Raw genomic sequence first — 23089 nt, 5'->3', positions numbered from 1 at the left:
CAACAAATCCCACAAAAAGACCAAAACCTAACACTGATCCACTGTTGTCCCAAAACTAATAAAAACACATCAGTGAGACACGCTGTTGCACTGGGTGACATATTCCTTCATTATAATGAAGTATATACCCTCAAACCAACTCCCAGCTCACCTCATCTCTTTCAATCACACTTCACTGGACCGACTGTATCTGAAAGACAAGACAAGCTATTGTCAAGGGAAATGAAACAAGCACCGAGAGATATAAATTATTATGGTGCTGTTTGGAAACACAAAGAAGAGGAACCTCATTTTTTTTTTAAAGTACAGTATGTGGTTTAATAAACCAGTGAATCATAGCCTCTATTTACAGTTTGAATGGACTGAATGTCCATTTACACCAAGAGTTTAACCCTCAATATGATCACTGCCTTTATTATTATGGAGTTGAGTAAGATTAAGATTTTACAAACAAAATATGGGCAACTTAAAATAAATAATATGATACATTGTTATAGATTAAACTTTTCTCTCAACCAGCTAAAACATTATAACATTAATATGCACCTTAAGTAAAAATAATTTAGTAAAAATAATTACTTAATAGTTCGTTTTTATAATGTGGTGTTGCACTATTATCTTTGACTGATTTTGTCTTCTGTCTTGTCTTGTCTTCTATCTGCTGCAGGTTTTCATTGTGCACATCGACAGGAGATCAACAAAATAACAAACACTACAACACAATGGGGGCTTTCTCATTTTCAAACTGCAGTTCCCTGAGGTTTATTCCTCCCTACAAATGTAAATAACCCCAGTAGCACAGTGACCTCATGTGGTAAAGAGCATGATAATGTGCAGAGATGTGCTCCTGTGTTGAAAAAAATGAAAGGAGGAATACCGGAGTAGTTGTATGGAATCAGCTTTATTGGCCATGTTTGTGTACACTTGAGCCTACGTACAATTTGACCCCGTTTCATAATATAAATAAACATGGAGCTAAAAACAAGGACAACAAAACTGAACAAAAACAGATTTTGCACGTGTAGCACAAAAGAAGACTGCCCTAGATTAATTTACTAACACTCATTAATAATCCTACTTGTACTGTATAATTCTGATTGAGTTTAAGCAGTTTTTTTGCACCAGAATAAAGACTTTCAATCAATGTTTTGAAAAATACAAAGACAAATACAGCCACTTCCTTTACAAGGATTTCTCTCTGTGATGAGACAATCAACTTCAAGGTTCAGTGTGTAACTTTGAGGGTGATGTATTAGCAGAAATGAAATATGATATGCATAACTATGTTTTCAATAATATATAATCACCTTAAAAAAGAAATTGTTATGTATGTAGGGCAGAAGTATCTATAGAGTGTGTAGCAGAAAAAGAAGTAGTAGAAGAAGAAAGAGAAGGTTGAAGAAGGAGAGGAGGAAGCTTTTTCCTGGTTCTGGCTGATTGTGTTATGCTTTTTGTTATAAAGTAAGAAGTTAAATCTAGACAAATGGAGGATCACACATATTATTTAGCAAAAGAAAAGCCAAGGGAGCAGGAATCTGCAGCATCAGAGAAGACGATGGCAAAAAAAACAAGAATAAACATTAGCATTCCCCAAAGGAAATCACTTAGTATATAATGAATAATGGTTATTATAATCGTAAATCATCATTAATTTCATTTTGAAATTTATTTGGCATTAGAGTCCTTTTATGTTTGATATTCTTAATTTAATAATAATCCAGAGATGAAAAGGCCAATGTTGTTTCCTAATGAGTACATTAATTTGTGATGCTTTAGATATATTTAGACGCTAATACATTTTGTTTCTGCTAAATTTGTAAAAGGTTTAAATAAGTGAAAGTTTTTGTGTATTTAAACACTTTTTTGTTTTGTATGTATCATTTTGATGTTGGAGATAGTAATGTTTTAGCTATATTGTTTACTTAATTAATTAATTGTTAATTTATTTGAATATGGACTCCAGGAAGGATCCAAATAAACAATAAACAACACGCTGGTAAACATATTCTTGTTAGAACTAAAGGAGCTCCATTTGTGTCCAAAATACAAATACTATAATCTTTCCTTATGGCTAATGTATGCACACTCAGAAAAGTGCAGACAGTGAGCCTTAACTTTAACTTCTACAAAATTATCTTAAATAATCTTTTCCAAATTAACCATGTCTTATTTCGCAAATGTTTTCAGCTATCTTGCCTTCATCAGGGTGGCGTTTCCTTAACTCTCAATTATGGGTGGGAGTAAGTTTCCTTGTGGAAATGCACTGTTTGAGGTAAAACAAGAAAGCAGGACATCGCTGAGTTTAGATCTGTGCACGATAACAACTGTTACAAATTAAGCATCTGAATCTAGTTTAAAACCTTCCAATAGAGCAAATGTAAGTCCTGTTCATAATAGCAACGGTAACAATAGAAAACACTTCCAACACTACTAGTACAGTTTAACTAGTGCAGAAGCAAATCCCTTCCTCAAAACACACCCATAGTAATTGTACTTTGAACACACTTTGACTATAACATAGAATTTTAACTTATCCTCCTATGATCACGCCATTTACATGGTGCCAAGTTATCATCATCAAGAAGACTTCAGATTTATCATTAGTAAAAAAAAACCCTCTGTATTTTAACCGCCACATCTGACCCAGCGAGACAAACACACTCACACTTTTGCATAATAACAGAAAACATTTAATGACATCAGTATCAGAATATGACTTTATCGAATATGTAAAAAAAAACTTGTTTGGCAACGACTGGTGCTTATCCTACAACATACAGAAGGTGAGAGAGACACACAAAGGACACAAAGAGTTACAAAAGGACCTCAAAGAGACTACAAAGAGATGCAAAATGACTACAAATAATGATGTGTTGTTCTACCAGACTACTTTTAAATGCAAGAAACTACCTATTTGCACATCATCACTTCCCCTGTCCAAACTTGCTTATTGTTTGTTGCCGGGTGTGATTTCTTAACAACATACTGTAGCATAACATGTGACTCATTCTCATTTGTGCTTCAGTAACATGTATCTTTGCTTTTTCGAGTGAAACATTTCCTCTCAGCCTGAGAATGCATAGGTGTGAAAAGACTTTCATAATGAACTCTTCTTCTTATCTGTTTCCTGCCATGACAAAACTCTAAAGTACAAACCGAAATGGGTTGTGAAGATGGAACCTAACCCACATAGCTAGTAACAAAAAGTTATAATTTAAAGCAAATGTAGATACAATTTACACAGAACAGTGTTGGCTCTGGCTATCTGCTCGTCTGTATGATTTGATAAATAAGCATAATATCTAAATATCTAAAAGTGAACTACAGTGATAGTTACAAGCACAGACTTTAAATATGAACTCAATATAAGTTAACTTAAGTTAGTATTTCTGTTATGTGGTATCACACACACAACCCTTCTGAAAACCAGTGAAGCCATAAGAATCAGCAGCCGCTTTGCAAACCACACTTTTTACAGTACATCTGGCCTGCTCACACTATAACACCAGCGTACATGTGCACAAGCAAAGCAGACAGAATACAAGTATGGGTACAATACTGCTACTGTGCAACTATTACCAGTGTCTGTGCTATTGGAAAACTTGCAGTATCGTAATATGCAGTTCTTGTCTTTGGTTTAAAGAGTCTGAAGAAACAAGCAGGTTGAAGGAGCTGGTAAGTACAAACACAACAATTTCAACATTTCTGTCTGACTCATACATTCCTATAACCCATTAAAGCTCACATGCAAATGCTGACTTTTAACCGAGTTAAAGCAAAAGGTTTATCATCACAAGAGCTTAACATTATGATGTGTACATAAGTTGAATCACGAAGGGAATCTAAAAAGTTCATTTTACTGTGGAAACTGTCAACACCATCAGCTCTTCCGATTATTAACATGCAACAGTAGTTCCCTGTTGCTGTGATTTTCTTCCTTTTTTGTAATCTTTTAGGAACAGGAACTTTGTGAGATTAAATCTACTCTGTCACACTGTCATGGCGTTAGTGTTATGGCCACAGTCAGAACTGCGGGTAATCGGACAGCCTGGGTGCCACAAATCCATAACTGGAACACTTTTCATTATATGATTAAATTCTCCCGCAGCAGTGTTAGAATCAAGTGCAATAACATTTATAGCTTTAGGGAATGTCGGTGTGGGAAGGTCAAAATTTGAAATTCTCCATAACTTTGGTGTATTCTGACCAAATACCTGCAAAAATAACGTCATTACAACCTGCTGCAGTTTATGCTAGTTAATTAGCAAATGTTTGCATGCTTATTTGCTACACCAACACAGTGAAGATGGTGAACATGCTAAATATCAATTAGCACTGTAAGCATGTTAGCATGCAAAAGTCCAGCCCCACATAGCATGGCTCTTTAAATAATTTAATGTCTGTTAACATATTGTCTTTCCTTTATACCAGGGATGTCAAACATACAGGTCATGTGCCAGAACCAACCCAGCAAAGGGTACAAGGCAGCCCACTGGATGACTTTGCAAAATGAAAAAATGACAGAAAGTCATTTCATTCAATAAAATGCATGTAGATCTAATGTGATCTGTCCATCACTATGCGCATGTAATGACAACAGACTGACTGAATGTGGAAAAACTGAGACCTATTGTTGAAATTGCACTTGTTTTTCTTCCTTTGTTCATTTCCTTTGTACATGGTTCATTTGTTGTAAACATTTCCAGAAAGTTCTTCTTTACACTAAAAGGAACAATTTGGAGGTGTTATTATAGGTTACCATGTAACGGTTTTATTGAAATATATATTTTTTTATCATCTACTGTGAGGGCGTAGTGGAAACATGTCCTCGCCCAATGGAAAAAACATGTAACTGTTGAAACATGAGGCCTAGAACAGCCACAAAGATTAAATATAGGTTTAACTGGCAGCTGTTAGAAAATGCTGATTTCAATAAATGAAACAAGTACAAGAAAGTGAACAACAACCTTATTCCAGCGTACAATTTCATCTCATTTGGGCTGGCGATACAAAACTACGACCTCAGAGTATGTGACATCATCAGCGCGCGTGCTCTCTGTGTGTTTGTCATCAGACGAACGTGTACCATCTCTGAATGGTTTAAGCTTGACGTCAGAGTAGACCACATCCTATAAGTAGGTGTGAGAGAAAGCGTTTTAGTGACTTGAAAGACTTTATTGCTCAGTTTAATCATTATGTTTCTTTGCTGAAAAAATATCTCATTTACTTGAAATGTATTCAAACCAGCTCTTATCTTACCTCCTGTTTTACAATAACAGATGACCTTGCCGCATCCATCACTGGACCGTTTGCATCTGAAATGCAGACAAGCATTAGACAAAGGAAGTGAAACAAACCACAGAGTATATAAATGAATCCTTCACCGTTTAGAAATAGAGTGACAAGGAACTTGCACACGTTCTGTGTGTTGTGTGTGTTGAACTTGTGTGGAATAGTGCTTTAGTTCTCACCAATGTAGACACGGTGCCTGACAGTAGAATCAGATCTAAATAAAATAATAAAAAGCTGTGATTAGTTTTTCCGCATGATTATCTGTCTTTTGACCTAAAGTGACTTTCTGTGGCTAAAAAACTTTTTTTTTGTATAAATTATATAAACAAACCAACAAAAGGTAAATTTTTAATGTTGAGAAATATTAATGCATTTCAGTAAAGGGAGTGAATATAATCTTTAGAAAAATAATCAAACAAATAGACTATAGTGGTTGGATATCCTATCAAGCCTGTGTAACTGACAATAAATACATGATGCATAGTTATGCACATGCATACACAGCTCATGTTGGCTCGCCACCTTATACAGATAGTTAGTTTTCTTGTAGAAGAAGAAGAAGAAGAAGAACATTATTGTATTATACTGCATTAGTCCACAAGAGCTTCTATACTTCTACACAAACATATCAGACACACACTCATGCAAACACGTGCACACACCTTCTGATGAAGAAGAGATAAATCATGGCTGCTGTGATCACTAACAGCAACAAGACAGCAATCACTATAGCAGAAACTTCCCCTGATGATAACGGCATCTGTTCTGGGAAGAGAAACATGACTGTGATTAACCCTGTGCGTGACTGACAGGAAATCATTTAAAATTCATGGTGTTTATATAAATCCCACTTCCCAGATCCAACTTCCCACTTCAGCTGTATAGCTATTTACTAAGCAAATAAAATGTCATGCTACTCCCCACTGACAAGTAATGGACAGTTGTATTGTATTGTATTCAAATTGTACTCACCTAGAACAATAAGGTTGGTGGATCTTTTCAATGAACCAAGAGGAAAAGTTGAAATGGTGCAGGTGTATAACCCTGCATCTCCTAATTCAACATTTCTAATTTTCAAAGATAGTTCTTCAGTCTTCACTCTGTCCTTCAGAAACGTATCGCTAGTATTATCACCAAATTGTTTATTAGAAACAATAATGGTGATTTCATTTCCTTCTTTTTGTTTGAGATCCCACTGAAACTGAGAAATATGTCCGTTTTCTCCTTGTGGGATGGATTGGCATTGCAGGGTAACATCATTCCCGAGGTAAGCAGTCACTTCCTGCTGGACTTGTTGTGCCTCCAAAACTGCCAAAGAAATAAGGTGATGTGATTCTGGCAGAAGATATGCAGTCCTGTTGAACTCTAGTTGAACTGCTGACTGACTTTTTATACAACAGCATATAAAAAACAAACTTAACTTTTATCTTTATCTTTCATTAGATTGAGTATTTGCTATAATAGAGAAGCTAAAGTCTAAAACATGTCAATTGTGGTAAAACCGAGTCCCATGAGACATTTAGAATGATGTAAAAGTATTACTATAACATTTATATAAATACTAAAATAATATAAAAAAGCAAAGGATAAATGTTCTGTGTCATAAACATTGACCTGTCAGATTACACTTGCATATTTAGCTCACCCAAAAATGGACCAGTAATATTTGCACATTGTCACACAGTTTCTGCTGCTTGACTTCATGCGGTTAGGATCATTATGAAATAAGACGTTAACCACAGTAGAGACACAGATCTTGCCAGAAATACTAACCTACAGACGGGTGAGACAAAAATTCAGCTTGCAGAACACCACTGAATGATGTACATCAAAGGGGATTAAGTAGTGGATATACCAAAGGCAGAATAAACATATAGTTACTAATTTCTACATCTGCACTGTAGGTACAGTGTGCAACATGTGAAGAGAGTGAAAAGAGAGGTGGTTTTTAAAGAGGTACTCTCTCCAATAAAAACACGTAGCAAACCTGAGCTGTTGCAATAAGGACTCTTGGTGTACATGCTCTACCAGGGACACTAATAGCTATTCATTCTAATATGAACATGAACAACCTTGAGAGATTTGCAGGAAAATGGAGTGGTTTTCAATGGAGCTGTTATTAAAGCAACATTGTGTCACTTTTCTACCATAAAATACCAGATTTAAAATCACTTTGATGACATGGAACTGTCATGTAATGAGGTAATGAGGTAAATGGTGGAGCAAAGCCACTGTTGTGCCAGAACCAGAGCTGGGCAAGTGGTAAATTTAACTGGGCCCAGCAGTGATGTTAACTAAGCTAAGAGAGAAAAAGCAATATGTCACCAGACAAGTGTAAATCTGGGACTGACCTTTGATTGTTGGTGAAAGCTTAATGAAATAAGAGGCTGAAAGACAGACGCAGAGCTGGACTTCTTACTGTTCGATGAGTAAGTAATATTAGCTGGCTGCTATGTCTTGTGTTGTTGCACTTGACTGCTGTTTGGCTGTCAGCAAAGTCGCAAGCAAATATAACAATTTCTACGCAATGTTGCGTTAAAGGACTCTATAGTTTAGCCATGGCCCGTGGTTACTTTACCTTTAGAAGAGACATGCTGAGGTAGAAAGTTATGAAATGGCCCATAGCTCCACATATGCCATACTTTTAGGACTGTACAATGACTCTCAATACAGTTTTTCAAGTGACTTAATGTCTTTTACAGGTCATGATAGTGACAGAACATAAAATCAAGCATTTTCTACAGCTGCTATCATAAAAATGCTTTTTTACATTTTATCCTCACTATATCAACAATGAAGGTCACTCTGTGTGACAACAATCCACATAAAACTGAACCATCTCGGGCTGCTTAAGTTCCCTGTAAGTACAATGTTGTACTGTGTGAGTGAAAGTGAACAATAGCATATAGGCCTACAGTATGTTCCTAATAATACTCTTCCAACTGGTCACAGTATAAACACAAGCCTATCCTCATTTTGTTATTGCTTGCACCCCTGTAGGGTTGGTAATATGACGATAAATCAGCTTTATAAAGGTCTGTCTGTAGAACCCCTTACATCATCTTCTCCATCTTTTTTAAAGCTTCCACATTAAACCTGCTTACATTTATGTATGCCAATCCATATTGTACTGGTTAAATAAATATACTGTAAGTTTGGAAGAATTTCGCAGTTGTTTTTATTAAAAAAATAGACACAAAATATCGTCTTACCTGGGAGTAAAGAGATGTACAACAACTTCAGCAGCATGAGAGGTGATTTACTGCAAGTTTCCATGGTGATTATACTGAAAGGACAAAATAACAGATTGTAACACGTTACAATACAACTCTGCATATAGGAACTATTGCATGTCATTTAGGAGGTTACTATTGTACATGATTATTACAGGATGACCTAGTTAAGTTAAGTTGGTTAAAACAGCATAACTATTTTTCTATATATAAGCTTTCAACTCAACATTAAAGAAACTTACAGAGTTATAAAGAAGCAGATCCGCCTATGTCCAGTAGCTGGTGCATCAGTCAAAGTGTGGCAACAGAAGAAAATGTCTCAATTATGACGATGTTTGCACTAACAGAAGAAGTAGCATTGCAAAGAGGAACACAGTCTGAAGTGGGACATCACCACTGATTGACAAACAGCTGCTACAGCACCACGCTGCCAAACCACGGCCTCAAAAATGAGAATACTATAAATAATAATATTGATAATAATAATAAAGCAGTACTGTAAGTTGTACATAGTAATTCGTTCTCAAGCTTCAAGTTATATAAGAATAAAGTGTAGACCCATTCGTCTCATGAGTTTTTATCAAAAGATATTTTATTTGTTTTAAGTCGTCAAAATAACTTACCACAGACAGAGAAGTGGATGTTACGGGCATGACTGAAACAGGAACCATTTTCCCAACTGTCAGCGCTTTAAAAGGAATAAGAACTGTAACAAATCGCTTAAAGGTTGTTGATCGTTTCTCTCAACGCTTTAAAAGGAATAAAAACTGCCAGCACCCATGTAGCAACCCCTGGTAACACAGTGACCTCAGGTGGTCAAAAGGTGATAATGACGTTTAGAGATTCAAAGTTGTGCACTATGAGAAGCTTTGCATCATTTCTGGCTGGTAAAATGTTTTAACTTGTCCTGATTGCTGTTGATGTGTGTGTGTGTTAATGAGAAACAGAGGAGACATAAAATAAAAGTGTAATTATTAGGGAAATTCAAAGTTTCATAAAGTAAAGATAAAAAGATTTTTACTGTATGCAGGAATAAACCAATTTTACCCAGTTCCACCTGTAGACTCTGCAGTTTTTCTCACTGTTTTCTACTGTAGCTGTAAATATTCAGTATTTTATATTATGCAGTTATATGAGACTATATATCTTGATCAAATAGAGAGGTACACCACACCCTGCTACTTCAGCACATACATACTCTATAGGACATTTTGTATTTGTACATCAGATATTCATCTCTTATAATAACATATGGTAATCTATAATAATCCACCTCCAAATTGACTGATTCAGAGTCACGTTTCATGAAATGACTATTTTATTGATTAGTTTTATCACCACATGAGGTCTAAGCATTGTGTTAGAGGTGACACAATCTGGAAGCTGAAGTAGAAAGCTTTTGGAACACTTTGTACAGATTTTATCACCACATGTGGTCGCTCAGTCTGACATTCGAAGGTGCAGTTTGACAGTTTCAGTTAAGATGCTTGTTGATAACAGTGTGGAAAAAAAACAAAAAAACGAAACCAGAGCAGTGCATTAATCTTACAGCCTCGCACCGCTGGCCCTGTGTCAAGCCACCTGGAGGAAGCTGCATCTCAGAGAAGTGATGTATAACTATCTCCACCAATCAAAGTCCCTGGCTGAATTAGCCCCAGGTGTTCAACAGGCTAATCAGCTTTGCTTGTTTCAGTTGGTTGAACTCAGCTTGTTGTCTGCATGTAAATTACTGGTCAGCGGGGCAAGAGAAGAATAACAACTGCAACAGGCACAACTCTGCATCCTAAAGTTACATTTCGCCAAGTCAAGGCACAGCAATACACAACCAGAAGAACACTGACACTACACTTTTATATAACAGAAATCCGTCATGCTGCTGACTGTGTAAGTTTGGGTTCTTGAGCTCAAGAAATGATGTAGATCTCATCAGACTGACTGCATTTATTGGCTGTAACAAAGTACATTTACTATTTTTGAGGTATGTTACTTAAGTACTTCCGAATCGTACAACTGAATACTTCTACTCCACTGCATTACAAAGGGAAATAATATGCTTTTTACTCCAATAGGTTTACTGTATCTGACAACTGGTCACTTTAGATGTAGATTAAGATTCGGCATATGTGATCAGGATTACAAAAGCCTGTACACTGTTTAATATTTTGGAAGAAATTAGTTTATTTTTTATGCTTTACTTACTTAAGTAAAGGATTTTTTCCACCACTCGTTAGTCAGTGTAACACTTCGTCCCAGGAGCTTCAGGCAGGAGCATCATTACAATGAAGTGAGACTGGAAAAAGTGTAGGCTGCGTTTGAATTAAACTAAAATGTTAAATTAAGTAAATTATGTCAAACAGTCTCAATAAAAGAAAACAGTGCAGAACATTTAATTTCATTGTTTATTTTTAATGTAACAGGAATGGTATTAGGCACAAACCATCTTCTAAATGTATACACTCATTACTTAATGCAAGATTATCACATGTGCCGTCATACAGCTTGATATCACAGCAATAAAAATGACATGGAACAATCATGCCAGTATATTACCACACACAAGCTTTTCCGCACAGTGTTCTGTTTTATCTGTGGGCAGGAATATCCAAATTTAAATCCAAGAATCCAGCCATCAGCTTCTTCCAAAATGGTCCCATAAGCCTCCTTTTGTTTAAAACAGGTGATAATTTCTGCAGTATACAATAAATTACTATAGAAAAAACATTTGTGGTGCTTTAATCCATTAAATGTTGACACACAGATGTTCATTTGCAATTTTACATTCTGCACACATGCAAATATAATACACAAGAAAAGTGAATAACAATACCAGCTGGTGCTCATATGAACAATAGAGTAATAATTAATTAACAATTAAGATGATTGTTTTTCCCAATGTAAGAGAGTAAGAGGAATGAAGGTCAACATCAGCATCAAAATATCCTGAAATGCATCAGGCGAAGAAAGGATCTGAGAGAAAAATATAAAGCAACGTAAATTAATATGAGGGTAAGAAAGAACAAAAGGGATAAAGGGAAGTTAAATGTGAATATCAATGAATGTATGTATCATAAATTATTACTCTCACCTGCCACTTCTCCTTACATGAACCCTCTCAGAGACAGTGCACTGATCAGCAGCACTGAAAACGACCAGCAGGGAGTAGTGCAGGATGCTTCACAATGAAAGAAAAGACAGTTATCACCCCTTCGAATGCCACAAATTTACTTTAAAATTTAAGAAAAATGCATGTTACTAACAAATAAATGTAGGCCTCACTCTCCTATGTTATGTAAAAAAGTGGAATCTCACCTCTCAGATTCAGGACTGTGGAGTTTTCTCTCATGGTCACCATATTTTTGGCGGTGCAGGTGTAATTGCCAATGCTTTCTGCCTCTAACCTTTCGATAACATACATGGAGTTGTTAACTTGTGTCTCATTGCCGTTGAACATCCAGCTGAAGTTTGCTGGAGGGACAGAGTCTGCTATGCATTGCAGTGTCACTCTACTGCCAGGAGCTGCTGCTGACGGTCCAGTAATTGATATGTTATGTGGTCCAACTGCAAAAAGAAAAAGAGATATACTAATGTTTAATTTAAGAACTAGATTTTAACAAATACATTCAACTTTCATTTTCAAATGAGGGTTCATAGTGTGCAGTGAGCAGTACTCACAGTTGACGGTGAGATTATGGGCCACAGTCATGGTGCTGACTGGGTTGCTGGCTCGACAGTAGTAGGTGCCATGGTTGGAGCTATGAACAGGTTGTATGAAAACTGTCCTGTTGTTAATGGAGAAACTGACTCTGTCACTTGCATGGAGAGGCCGGCCGTCCTTCGTCCACACTCTGGTGCTGATGGAGCCGGAGGCCTCGCAGCTGAGGTTGGTGGAGCTTTTATCTTCTATCAAGATGGCTGCAGGGCTGATTATGGTGGCTCCAGTTACCGGTACTGAAAGAGAGTCAAAATGGTTGAATGAGTGAAACTGATGCACAGACGTGAAGGAACAGAAAACACACAAAAAAATGTATTCCTGTGTAACCATGTGGATTTATTTATCTGTTAAAAGAATCTTAGAGTCAAATGGTGATGGTGAACACAACTATATATCTTTAATAATACTGATTTTTATCATTTATATATATTTTTTCTGATTCCCATTAATCACTCTTAAGAGTAGCTACACTGCATTTCACCACACATAATTGTTGACAAATAAAATTCTATGAATATTTGAATCTGAGGAGTGCATTTACAGGACAAAGAGTGAATATAATAATAGATGTACATCCAATTAATACACCAGAGTCCACTTAACAATAGCAACAATTCAATACAACCACAAACTATGGCTTTAAAATGTTCTCTCAAAGATTTTAAATCAAGAAATATAATGCAATGTCACCTTGTAAAATATGTTTTATGTATTTATTGCAGGGTTACTGCTTTGGTTTGAATTATATATTGCATTAAAAGGTAACAAACACATGCGACAAATGAGATTTTCTACAGTATCAAGAGATATAGATTGAAATTATACTAAAATAGTGTAAATGCATTATTTCATTCATTTATTCATCTGCCTGAATTTATATCAGTACAATGAAGACAGCACTTGAATTGTTACCCTAAACATTGCTCAAACATTAAACCCACCATACACATTCAGTGTGACCATCCCCTGTTTCTGCAGCTGTCCGTCTGGTGTGATGGTGAGAGTGTACTCCCCGCTGTCCTCCATCACCAGGTTCCTGAGCTCCAGGGACCCTGTGGCTCGGTCTAACGAGATCCTGTTGGCATATCCGGGCCCAGTGTTGTTCGTGCTGGTGGAGGTGATGATATTTACCTCTTTGAAGCTCCAGCTGACCGTGAGGAACGGTTTCTCTGCAGGTGTGAGGGTGGTGGTGAACTTCACCGTGCCTGCCACAGCTCCATTAAAGGGTCCCAGGGGCAAGATACGCTCACCTACACACATACCTGATTAAACAGAAAATTAAGAGCAACAGTGTTATACTTATGTGAGTCTAGTGTGGCCTTATTGTTCAGCAAAATGCTAAATCAGCAATAAATACAAAACTCTTGATGTAGCTCCTTAAATATTTGAATTAAATCTACCTGATAAAAAAAGCAGCAAACATGCAGCGGTCCTGAGCATCTTGTTGTCCATGGTGGAGAATGACTTATGTGACGTTGTGTCAAAGTCTTCTCTGAAAAGTCATGGGTGCGCTTGTTCTTTTATCGTCCCGCACCCACTGCACAACTCCAGCCCCTTACTCAGTAATGAAAAGCACAAACAGTGTTTACGATGCCACTGTGTACACACACCAAATTGCCTGTATGTGTTCATTCAGGAGTTACCTGTAAACTCAGGTTGATGGAATAATTTGTTTTTGTAGAAATGTTATTTGATCAGATAAATAGTTGTTAACAGTATTTAAGAAACATTTTTTCACCTTAGGACAGACAAGGTTGTTATCAAAAGAAGAAGAACAACAGAAGCTCAACACATCTAGCCTTGATAAGCTGTATTTTGATTAGGTTTGCCCCTAATAAAGTATGAAGAAACATAATATGTCAACAATAAGCTGAAAAAAATGTTATGTAATTAATGTTGCTGAAGATTGTATGCTGCCAGGAGCTTGTTTTGAAAAAAAAAAGAAAAGAAAATACAAATATAATTAATAATAATAAGAAGAATCTAATGCACAAATCAAATTAATTTGTCGCATGCATAAGGTCATGTACTTAACATTTAATCAGCCTTCAATTTATGAATGTTGGCTCAAATTAAGTTGATTATAATTAACATCTCACCAGCGCATTTAATCAGCCTGCCTCTCTTTGCACACTTTTTGTGAATTATGTGTGAAGCTAGTTGCATCAGACTGGTGGTGCTAATCAGATATATATCTACAAATATATCCAACATTTTCAAGCTAGACAAACCAAAGTTGATAAAGATGGGCACAAAAACACTACTATTAAAACAGTGGTCTTCAGGCTGTGCATTGATCTAAAAATCTTTGTTGTTTTATTAACCATACAGTCTCATAGATTAAACTGGTCGATCATCAACATTGAACTGTTAGTCAAGCAACTCAGTTCAACAATGGGCTAGTGATGAATAGAAATGTATAAGGCAAAATTTCATGGAGTCATGGCGGTGGAGACGTGTTATGCATCAGTTTTATGAGCTGTTCTGTGAGTGCTTTTGGGTCTCTTAGATCGTGTTTGAGCAGCTGCAATGAGCCACAGCATTCCTTGAGGGGGAGGATCAAAGAGGTCCAGGAAATACTTGACCCCAATCAGACAGCTTTACAAATACATCTCTGCCTTCAATGTGTCAGGATGTGTCACCGACAGATACAATGTGCTTTTGTAAGTGACACTTGTAGTGCAAATATAACGTCTCTCAACCTCTGTTAGAAGTGATGGAGGTAATGTGGTTCATTACGTGCTTAAAGACTGCTTTGAAAACACGTCATTCAACCTGAGAAGTGCTTATCAATGTTTTTGTTTTGTCAATTTATCTGTGAAGTTGTAATTAGTTTTAATAAAGGTTTAATGTTTGCCTGTTTTGGTTTGTTGTTTGATTTGAATCATTTTCAGAGGACTAAAAATGTAAAAGTTTATTAAATATTTTATAAAAAATAAGACAACGATGACAGGAAAGCCTAACATTTCTTTGTCTGCAAAAACGAAAATGTAAACTTCTCTCTCTAAGTAAGTAATTTCTTATAGACTGGTAACAACATTGTGTCCTTACGTACAGTCAAAATAAAATTTGTTATATTCCACTTTCAAAATTGAGTTTCACAACTATATTTAAACACAGAAACCAAAGTTTTATGTGATACAAAATGCATTCCTAACATGTGGAGTCATTCTACATCTCTGAGGATTTTACGAGCCCTGAATGGATTCTTTGGCTATTTTCCAAGTCTGTAAATACATTACAGTAAGTAGTCAGTAGTAATGGTAACAGAAGACGACAGTTTAAAAGATACAGTCACAGTTAACATTCAAAACCAAACCCCCTTTTTCAATATAATAAAATTATAAACAAAGGTTTCTTTGAATGCTTTGGGATGTTGTTGCTTCGTGGATTGTGCTTTCTTTTTTTGAGGAGGATGTTCTGTGTTGTAATACTTCTGTTTTGTATCTGTTTAATTGACATATTTTCTGTTTGTGCTGCTGCCTGTCTTGGCTAGGACTTGAAAAAGAAATGTTCGATTTCAATGGGACCTTCCCTGGTTAAATAGAGGAATAAAGAAAGAAAGAAATATTGTAAGGAATAAAAAAATTAGTCAGGGGTGTGTCCAGACTTTTTGACTAGGTTGGCACAAGTTGGGCACTGACGTATGCAGGGAATAAAGTAAGTATCTTGTTCTTTTAGTCTGCAAAAACACTTTTGGTGGCCAAGTGTGATAAATTAATCAATATTTGCAATCAATCAAATAATCACTTCAGCTCTAAAACGTACACCAAACAGTCTACCACATATATATACTGTAATGTCCTATAAAAGCAGGCTGACGATGTCCTTTATTTAGATGCAATAATATAAGATGCTCAAAGGAGTTTTTCTTCATCGTTTTTTTGAAAAAGTATATATATATTAGTCCTATTTTGTGAAGACAACAAAACTTTAAGATTCAGCAACAATAGAATAAGACCTGTATTATGTGTTTGATTTTGGGAAGGCCGATTAAAAAGGCTTTAGATCTTTCAACTAGGTTGACCTGTGACCTCTACAGAGCGTATCTACTGACAAGTCTTATCTGTTAGTTGTTGAATTAGTTAATATTTTACAGCTGAGAGCTGCCACTGTTCTGCATCTCATAAAATTCTCAATATTTACTCAGTCTTTCGATGTATCCAAAGTGTTTCATGTTATTTCTTGACTGTTGCTAGAGGGCGTCATTGTAGAGTACAGCATGTGTGAGTGTGTCTACTTTCAGTTATGACTTGTGTGGTGTATTATTATCAAATTTAATTATTCGTTTTGAGCGTCAAATACATTGTTTTTGTTTGTATCTGCTGCCTGTGTATTTTATCATTTGGTACAGAGATAAAAAGAAATAGAAAGATGTAAGGCAGACTCTATGGTGCCAACGTGCAAAACAAATGCTGCAATATAACCATTAGTAGATATTCCTATGCTCTGTGATGTGCCTCCTGCTCGAATCTAGGTTACTGTACAGTAGAGTTTACATAAGGTAAGGATTTTACATTTAATGTATAACACAAACCATGCAGCTGCTGATGGAGTGGTCTTTACAGCCTATCTGAATATCACACATTGTGAAGGGATGGAAATAACTATAATAATATCTTAATAATATCTTAATACATAAAAGCACATTTTAAGCTTAGATTTAAAGAAGTCATTGAATTAACCTGCTTTATTTCCTCAGGCATGGTGTTCCAAAGCCTCAGGGCTCTTATTTCAAAAGCTCTGCCCCCCTTAGTCTTCAGCTTCAGTGTCATATGGGGATAAAAGATCTGCAATACACAGAGGAGTCAGACCTTGTAGTGCATTGTAAGTAATTAAAAGCATCTTAACATCAATTCCAAAGCCTTAAACCAAGGATGATGTGTTCAAAAGTCTGCCCCCTGAGCTCAGTACTGTCTGTAGCCACTGTATACTTTTTCTATATTCATGATATAATAAAAGTATGTACAATAATTTCTGTCTCATTAAAACTGAACATAGGTTGAATTCTGGTAATCCTCTTTAGCTGATAAAAGCATCTTTAGGTGTATGTGCATGTATAGGTTTGGTAATGTGCTGCTCAAACCAAAGACACAAAGAGTTCTAGCAACAGGATTAATACATTCAGACAGCTACCCAACAGGATGGCAGTATCTGAATGTTTGTCTTGCTGGAATCAAAACCAAAAAAATCTGATTTGACTGAGTTCAATTGAACAACATTGAGTTTCTTAAATCTACTCGATTCTCACTTGAATTTTCAGTTGACCAAAAACTGACCTAAAGAAACCCCATGGCCATCTCCATCTAAGTTTCACAGTCATCTATAATTGCACAATAACTGTTTTGATGGCAACAGAGGCCCAACAGTTTATGAGATACAGGCGCATGTCCTGTTAATACTGAACATAAAAAGTGAGCAGCAGGTACAACAGCATCATAGTATAATAACGCAATTTTACTTTGAGCTTAAATGTAAAATGAAATCCACACTTCAATTATATGTGTGTATGTGTCATGCAAAACATCAAAAACACAAAAGGCCCCTTTCTAAAGCCAGTGTTTAGTTTGTCTGACCTGTGGCATCTGTAGATCTCTCTCTCTATATAAATATGATATACAATATATGTGTGTATATATACTACATGTATGTGTAGGTAGGGTATCTATCTGAGGTAACAAAAACATATCAATCCTTTTTTTCAGGGGGTTATACAATAATGAAAACAGTTATGCATATTATATTTCATTTCTGCCATATTATTATTAATTTTTCCCATAGGTTCACGTGACCTTAAACCACCCTCCCAGATATCTTCTTTCTTCCTGTTTTTTTCTTTACATTTGTTCTCCATTAGATGATTGATTGCATTACTGTATATGTCCTTATTATCTACTGAGAAATGACATGCCAGATAGGGCATGTTGCGCTGAAATCTAATGACACTTCATTCATTGAGAATGACAGCGCGTATAAAATGTATAAAGCTCACTAACATCAGCTGAGAAACCATGACCCTCCTCCCCATCCTTGGCCTGTTCTGCCTTATTCTTGCAGATTAATCATTACAAGACATTACAACAGTAATGGCTTAATAATAAAATGATAAGATTTCAGGTCAAGGTAGCTCCTGAAGATGTTTCAGTGACATCCATTGTGTTGGATCAGACCGGCTCAATAGAGATGTACACATCTGTTTAAGGGTCAAATATATAACTTCATGCTGTCAGTAATAAATAACAGACAAAGTTAATTTTTTACACAACAAGTGTTGTAACATATTAATCATAGACATAAATTTTGAACTCAGCGCTCTGGACGCCATATAAATTATTAACAGGACAGATGGTGTGATGATTTTCCATCTGAACCTACATGAAGCTCTGGAGGTTTTGTTAAATATTCATCAGCATTTACTACTCAGTATTTATTACTACTACTACTACTACTTTAGCAAAAAAAAAAAAGCCTCAACAGAAAAGTTAAATATCAAAGTAAAGTTAATAACAACACCTATATTTTTTTAATGTTTACTGTGTCACTAAAAAAATAAATGGTTTCTCTTCAAGGCGTTTGAGGAATGGAAGACAGGTCCTGTAACTAACACAATAACTGGACAACTGGAGCCTCTTCCAGTACCACATGCAAACACTACAAACAAATTCATATACAAAGTCAAATTAGTTGCCAACCTGTTCGTTCTATGTATAAAATCAATTCTCTGTTAAATTCGATTCACTGAAATTTAAAACATTAACTCAATGCATTGTATTTTCTTTATAATTTTAAATTCTAGGGCACTGTGGACTGCATGAGTACTGTGTAATGCTATGAGCTTATGCTATGAGTAGAATGGGTAAGTACAATTTCATTTACATAGGACTTTTTAAAATCCAAATTGCAAAGTGCTTACCAATTTAAACCAAACCACGAGGAAAATACTTAATAAGTGAAAAAAAAAATAAGTGAAAAAAATTGGTAAGGAATCATCAATATTGCATGTCTGTTTGTTTTGGGAGAGAAATCTCTTGTTTCCTCCATTTTTCCCTGTTAAAATTTATTTTTTATTTTTGAGAGAATATTTTCCTCTTTCTTAATTAAGAGTCTAAGCATAGAGGATAGATATATGCTGTCCAAATTGTGAAGTTCCTGACATAAAGAGACAAGTCAGAATAAATAAATACTACCAAATATACAGGACCATTACTAAATAAAATCTAAATTTATGATGATAAACACCAAAGATAAACGGTTTCATATCAAAACAGCTTATCTATCTGTTCTCACTTTGGATTATTATATGAGCTTCACAGATAAGATTAGTTAAGTAAAATCAGTAAAATAAAAGTTTTATGATCTCCTTAGGGAATTTGGCATAAACTCTGCCGAATGAGGCTTTCACTATGATGTTTAGTCAGTAGATACAGTAGCGGAGCAGCTTGGCATAGGTTGTCTCATAACGTTTATATTCTGTGATCTCATCATCGCTTTGAGACATTAAATAAAGTCACACTGAGGTGGGAATTCTTATTATCTAAATCACCTACATGGACATTACAAACTGTGTACACATGCAGTCAAAATTCAACCAAAGTTGCATCACTTCAATAATTTGGAACTCTGCCTTGAAAAATTAGATAAGGTTAAGCTTTAATGACTTGAATGGAAAAACTATTTATTACATAAATGTTCCACAGTTGAGGGTAGGTAATCTAGTTTGCTTATGCTTTATGGAAGCTGATTGAAGTTTTACTGTGTTAAAAAAACAAACAATCTTATCAAGTGTGGATGTTGTAAAAGCAAGCACAATCCAAGATGTTCTGGTAGGAGTGCATGTACAATGTGATCTTTTAGCAATTTTGTCGGTCCACCAGTTTCATCCAGACTTGAAATAACTCAATAACTGTTGTATGGATTGCAGTGAGTTTTTGTATGGTATGAATTTGACTAAAGTTGTTGACCCTCTTCCTATTTGTCTTTGACATTTAATGTTTTGAAAGAAATGTGGGATTGATTACCATGAAAGACATTTAAAGTCCCACCAGGATGAATTACAAGTCATCATTTGAATTTATTTGCTTATTAGCAAATATAAGCATGCAAACACATTGAACAAAGATGGTGAACATTCTCAGCACCCTCTATAGTATCCCATATTGTGTGTAAGTACAGCCTCACAGAGCTGCTTGCATGGCTGCAGACTCTTGTATAAAAAGTTTGGAATATTATATAGTGGAAATTAATGATCAGTATTATACAGATGTCTGCTTTTGTTGCAAACACAACATGTGGCTGTATCTACAGTGGTTGGCTTTGTTCTTGAGATGAACTAAGAGCTATATATAATGTTTTCTGATGTTTTCATTTGCTTAATAAGTGGGCCAATTTCACACTCACAGATAGTAACACATCTTTTGTTCTGATTAATGTTTTTCTTTTGTCTGAGTCCTGTGGTAATTCTGAAAACTCGTTGATATGAAAATGGTCCAGTCTTTGTGACACAGGCTTTATTAAATATACACATATATACATGCCATTTATGTCATAATAAAACATGTTTTTTAAATATATAACAATTATTATTTTAATTATTTACAGCTATTCTCATACACAGTATTATATATAGTATTTCTTTTAAACCAAGTCATACACAACCATCAGACAGTGTGCGGCAATCTGAAGAAAGGAAGAAAATAGTCGGGTTGAATAAATAAATCCAAGAACAACAATGTTGCTGTTTTTCTTGTGCGAGTGTCAATCTTCATATGTGCATAATTGAAAGCTTATGAGTGTTTCTGTTCTTCTCATTTTGTTTATACTGCAGGAGGAAAAAATAACAAATGATCAACAGCATGTCTACAAAATATTGTCAGTAATTGTTGGAATGTGTCATAACTACTTTAACAAAAATGAAGAAAACAGAGCTACTGAAAATACAACAAAGCTTTGAATAAAAATACTTTTGATTTCGGTGCATATTCAATAAGTTGATTTAAAACAGAGCACAGAACGGACATGTTAAAGCTCTCTCTTTCAGAATAACTTCTTCTTATTCAGTCACATTCGGCTCACCTGCAATAGAAGATATGTTGTCCTGTGATGGTAGCGAGATCTTATACTTTTCTGTATGTTTCTGCTTCATGCTTGTTTTTTCTAACGGATCAAAAACAGATTCATTAAAACATTAATTTTATCGCTTTTCCATTATCATTGCCTTTTGATAGGATGAGCTCAAATGCATACTAACGTTTTTGACGTGCTGGATAAACGTTTTTAATTCTGAAAAATAAAAATAAGGCATTGTTAAAATGTGACCAGATGAAAAACCAAACAATCAAACCCAGCTTCTTAAAATGTCCCCACAAAGCCAGTGTGTTGTGTTTGTGTAACACTTTATAACGCGGTTGGATTAACTGTAGTAACAGTGAGACATTAGAAATGTCAGTGGAAAAAAATAAATAAATAACTGAGGCAGACAGATGTAATTTTAGCAGCTGTATTATAGATTATGAACATACACATTTCCTGTGTATGTGGCATTGTTTTGAGGACCTTTATGTAATCAAAATAAAACAGGAAACACAAAACAACAAATTCAGAACTCTGACAATTATAGCTACCAGTGACCAGTGATTCAAAATAAATCACTGCTTCATGCTTACCTTTTTTGCCTTATCAGATGATACACAATTGCAATTGCAATAAATGCAATGAGAAGACAACATGCCACTATTATGAGAGAAACTTTTACATTATCTGTGCAGTCACCATGTGGAAAATCTGGAAAAACACAAAAAAATGCTAAATTGTTATTTTTTTCTCTTCAAAATCCCACTTGTCTTATTGATATATATATTTTTTCTGTGTAAGTTTCCTACCTATAACAGTTATCTTATGGTTCACTGTTTGACTCTGTCCTGTAACGGCATTCACAGCAGTGCAAGTGTATGTCCCATTGTCAGAGTTTCTGACAGAAGGTAGGACGTACACAGCCTCATTAAAACTGGTTGGTTTTGCATTGAAATTCCAGGTGAATGTTGCTGATGGCACAGACATGGTGGAGCAGTAAAGCATTGTGAAATCTCCAACATGTACAGATTTAGGTCCTTTGATGGAAACGTTGTCAGGTCCATCTGTAACACAAGCAAAGGGTCAGCATGATTGAAGTTACCATAGTTTGGCTGCTTTTCTTCTTTCCATCATACTGATTTTGACTTAGTATGATGGGATTGTGTGTTTTATTTCCAGCTTTAAGTTTTCAGAAACATAATTAGACGACTAAACAATAAGCAAGCTTCAGGAACTTTAACGCAGATTATGTTTTTGGGTTAGACAAGACCCCAATGTGCACCTTCACATAAATACCTAGATGTTAAGTGTGTAAGATGATTGTTGTATGAACTGGAATTTATATGGATATACTCACATTGTACGAAAAGATTCACTGGCTGGCTCATTTCACTACTGATACCATTCGACACGTTGCACCTGAACGGTCCCTGGTCATAGCGGGTCACATTAATTATAGTGAGAGTGGAGTTTCCATCAGTGAGCTGAACTCTGTCATTTTCTGTAACCTCTGAGCTGCCGTTCAACCAGAGGAAAGAGAGAGAGGATCCATCGGAGGAGCAGGACAGATGGACGGAGTTGCTGAACTCTAACAAATATGTGTTGTTTAGAGTCATCTCTACATCGAAGACTGGTGCTGCGGGTAAAAAAGTAGAAAAGTTTAACGGCAAGTATTGTGGGTTGTAATCATTGAACTAAACTTAATCTAATGTACCCTGTACAAAGATGGCTGCAGGCTTAGATGCTTCATATCCCATAGTTTTGTTGTTAAATGCCTGACAGT

At 35.6% G+C, this 23089-nt stretch overlaps 2 protein-coding genes across 2 annotated transcripts; both read right to left on the bottom strand.

The window, feature by feature from the left end:
- Positions 1-882: 882 nt before the first annotated feature.
- On the bottom strand, positions 883-8579 carry LOC104922258 (nectin-3-like protein). Its single transcript, XM_019261220.2, has 6 exons — positions 8505-8579; positions 6265-6600; positions 5955-6057; positions 5472-5506; positions 5260-5315; positions 883-5129 (listed from the first exon to the last, which is right to left on the bottom strand). Exons 1-6 carry the CDS (start codon positions 8566-8568, stop codon positions 4992-4994), a joined length of 732 nt encoding a protein of 243 aa, XP_019116765.1. The 5' UTR covers positions 8569-8579; the 3' UTR covers positions 883-4991.
- Positions 8580-10950: 2371 nt separating this feature from the next.
- Positions 10951-13717, bottom strand: LOC104922259 (carcinoembryonic antigen-related cell adhesion molecule 6-like). Its single transcript, XM_010735045.3, has 6 exons — positions 13638-13717; positions 13179-13499; positions 12198-12473; positions 11835-12083; positions 11611-11697; positions 10951-11492 (listed from the first exon to the last, which is right to left on the bottom strand). The coding sequence occupies exons 1-5, from the start codon at positions 13687-13689 to the stop codon at positions 11624-11626; spliced, it is 972 nt and encodes a 323-aa protein (XP_010733347.3). The 5' UTR covers positions 13690-13717; the 3' UTR covers positions 10951-11492; positions 11611-11623.
- Between the last annotated feature and the right edge of the window lie 9372 nt (positions 13718-23089).

This window comes from Larimichthys crocea, chromosome XVI (assembly GCF_000972845.2).
Source record: "Larimichthys crocea isolate SSNF chromosome XVI, L_crocea_2.0, whole genome shotgun sequence".
NCBI lineage: Eukaryota > Metazoa > Chordata > Actinopteri > Sciaenidae > Larimichthys > Larimichthys crocea.
The sequence above is the reverse complement of the archived record's forward strand: the minus strand, read 5'-3'. Positions and strand labels throughout refer to the sequence as shown.

Excerpts from the sequence above, each read along its gene's own strand:
- LOC104922258 (XM_019261220.2), bottom strand. The coding sequence starts at position 8,568 with ATGGAAACTTGCAGTAAATCACCTCTCATGCTGCTGAAGTTGTTGTAC. Across the intron at positions 6,601-8,504 it reads GTACATCTCTTTACTCCCAG|TTTTGGAGGCACAACAAGTC; the intron begins GTAAGACGATAT and ends TTTCTTTGGCAG. Across the intron at positions 5,316-5,471 it reads CAGGCACCGTGTCTACATTG|ATGCAAACGGTCCAGTGATG; the intron begins GTGAGAACTAAA and ends TCTGCATTTCAG.
- LOC104922259 (XM_010735045.3), bottom strand. The coding sequence starts at position 13,689 with ATGGACAACAAGATGCTCAGGACCGCTGCATGTTTGCTGCTTTTTTTA. Across the intron at positions 12,084-12,197 it reads CCATAATCTCACCGTCAACT|TTGGACCACATAACATATCA; the intron begins GTGAGTACTGCT and ends TTCTTTTTGCAG. Across the intron at positions 11,698-11,834 it reads CACAGTCCTGAATCTGAGAG|CATCCTGCACTACTCCCTGC; the intron begins GTGAGATTCCAC and ends TTCATTGTGAAG.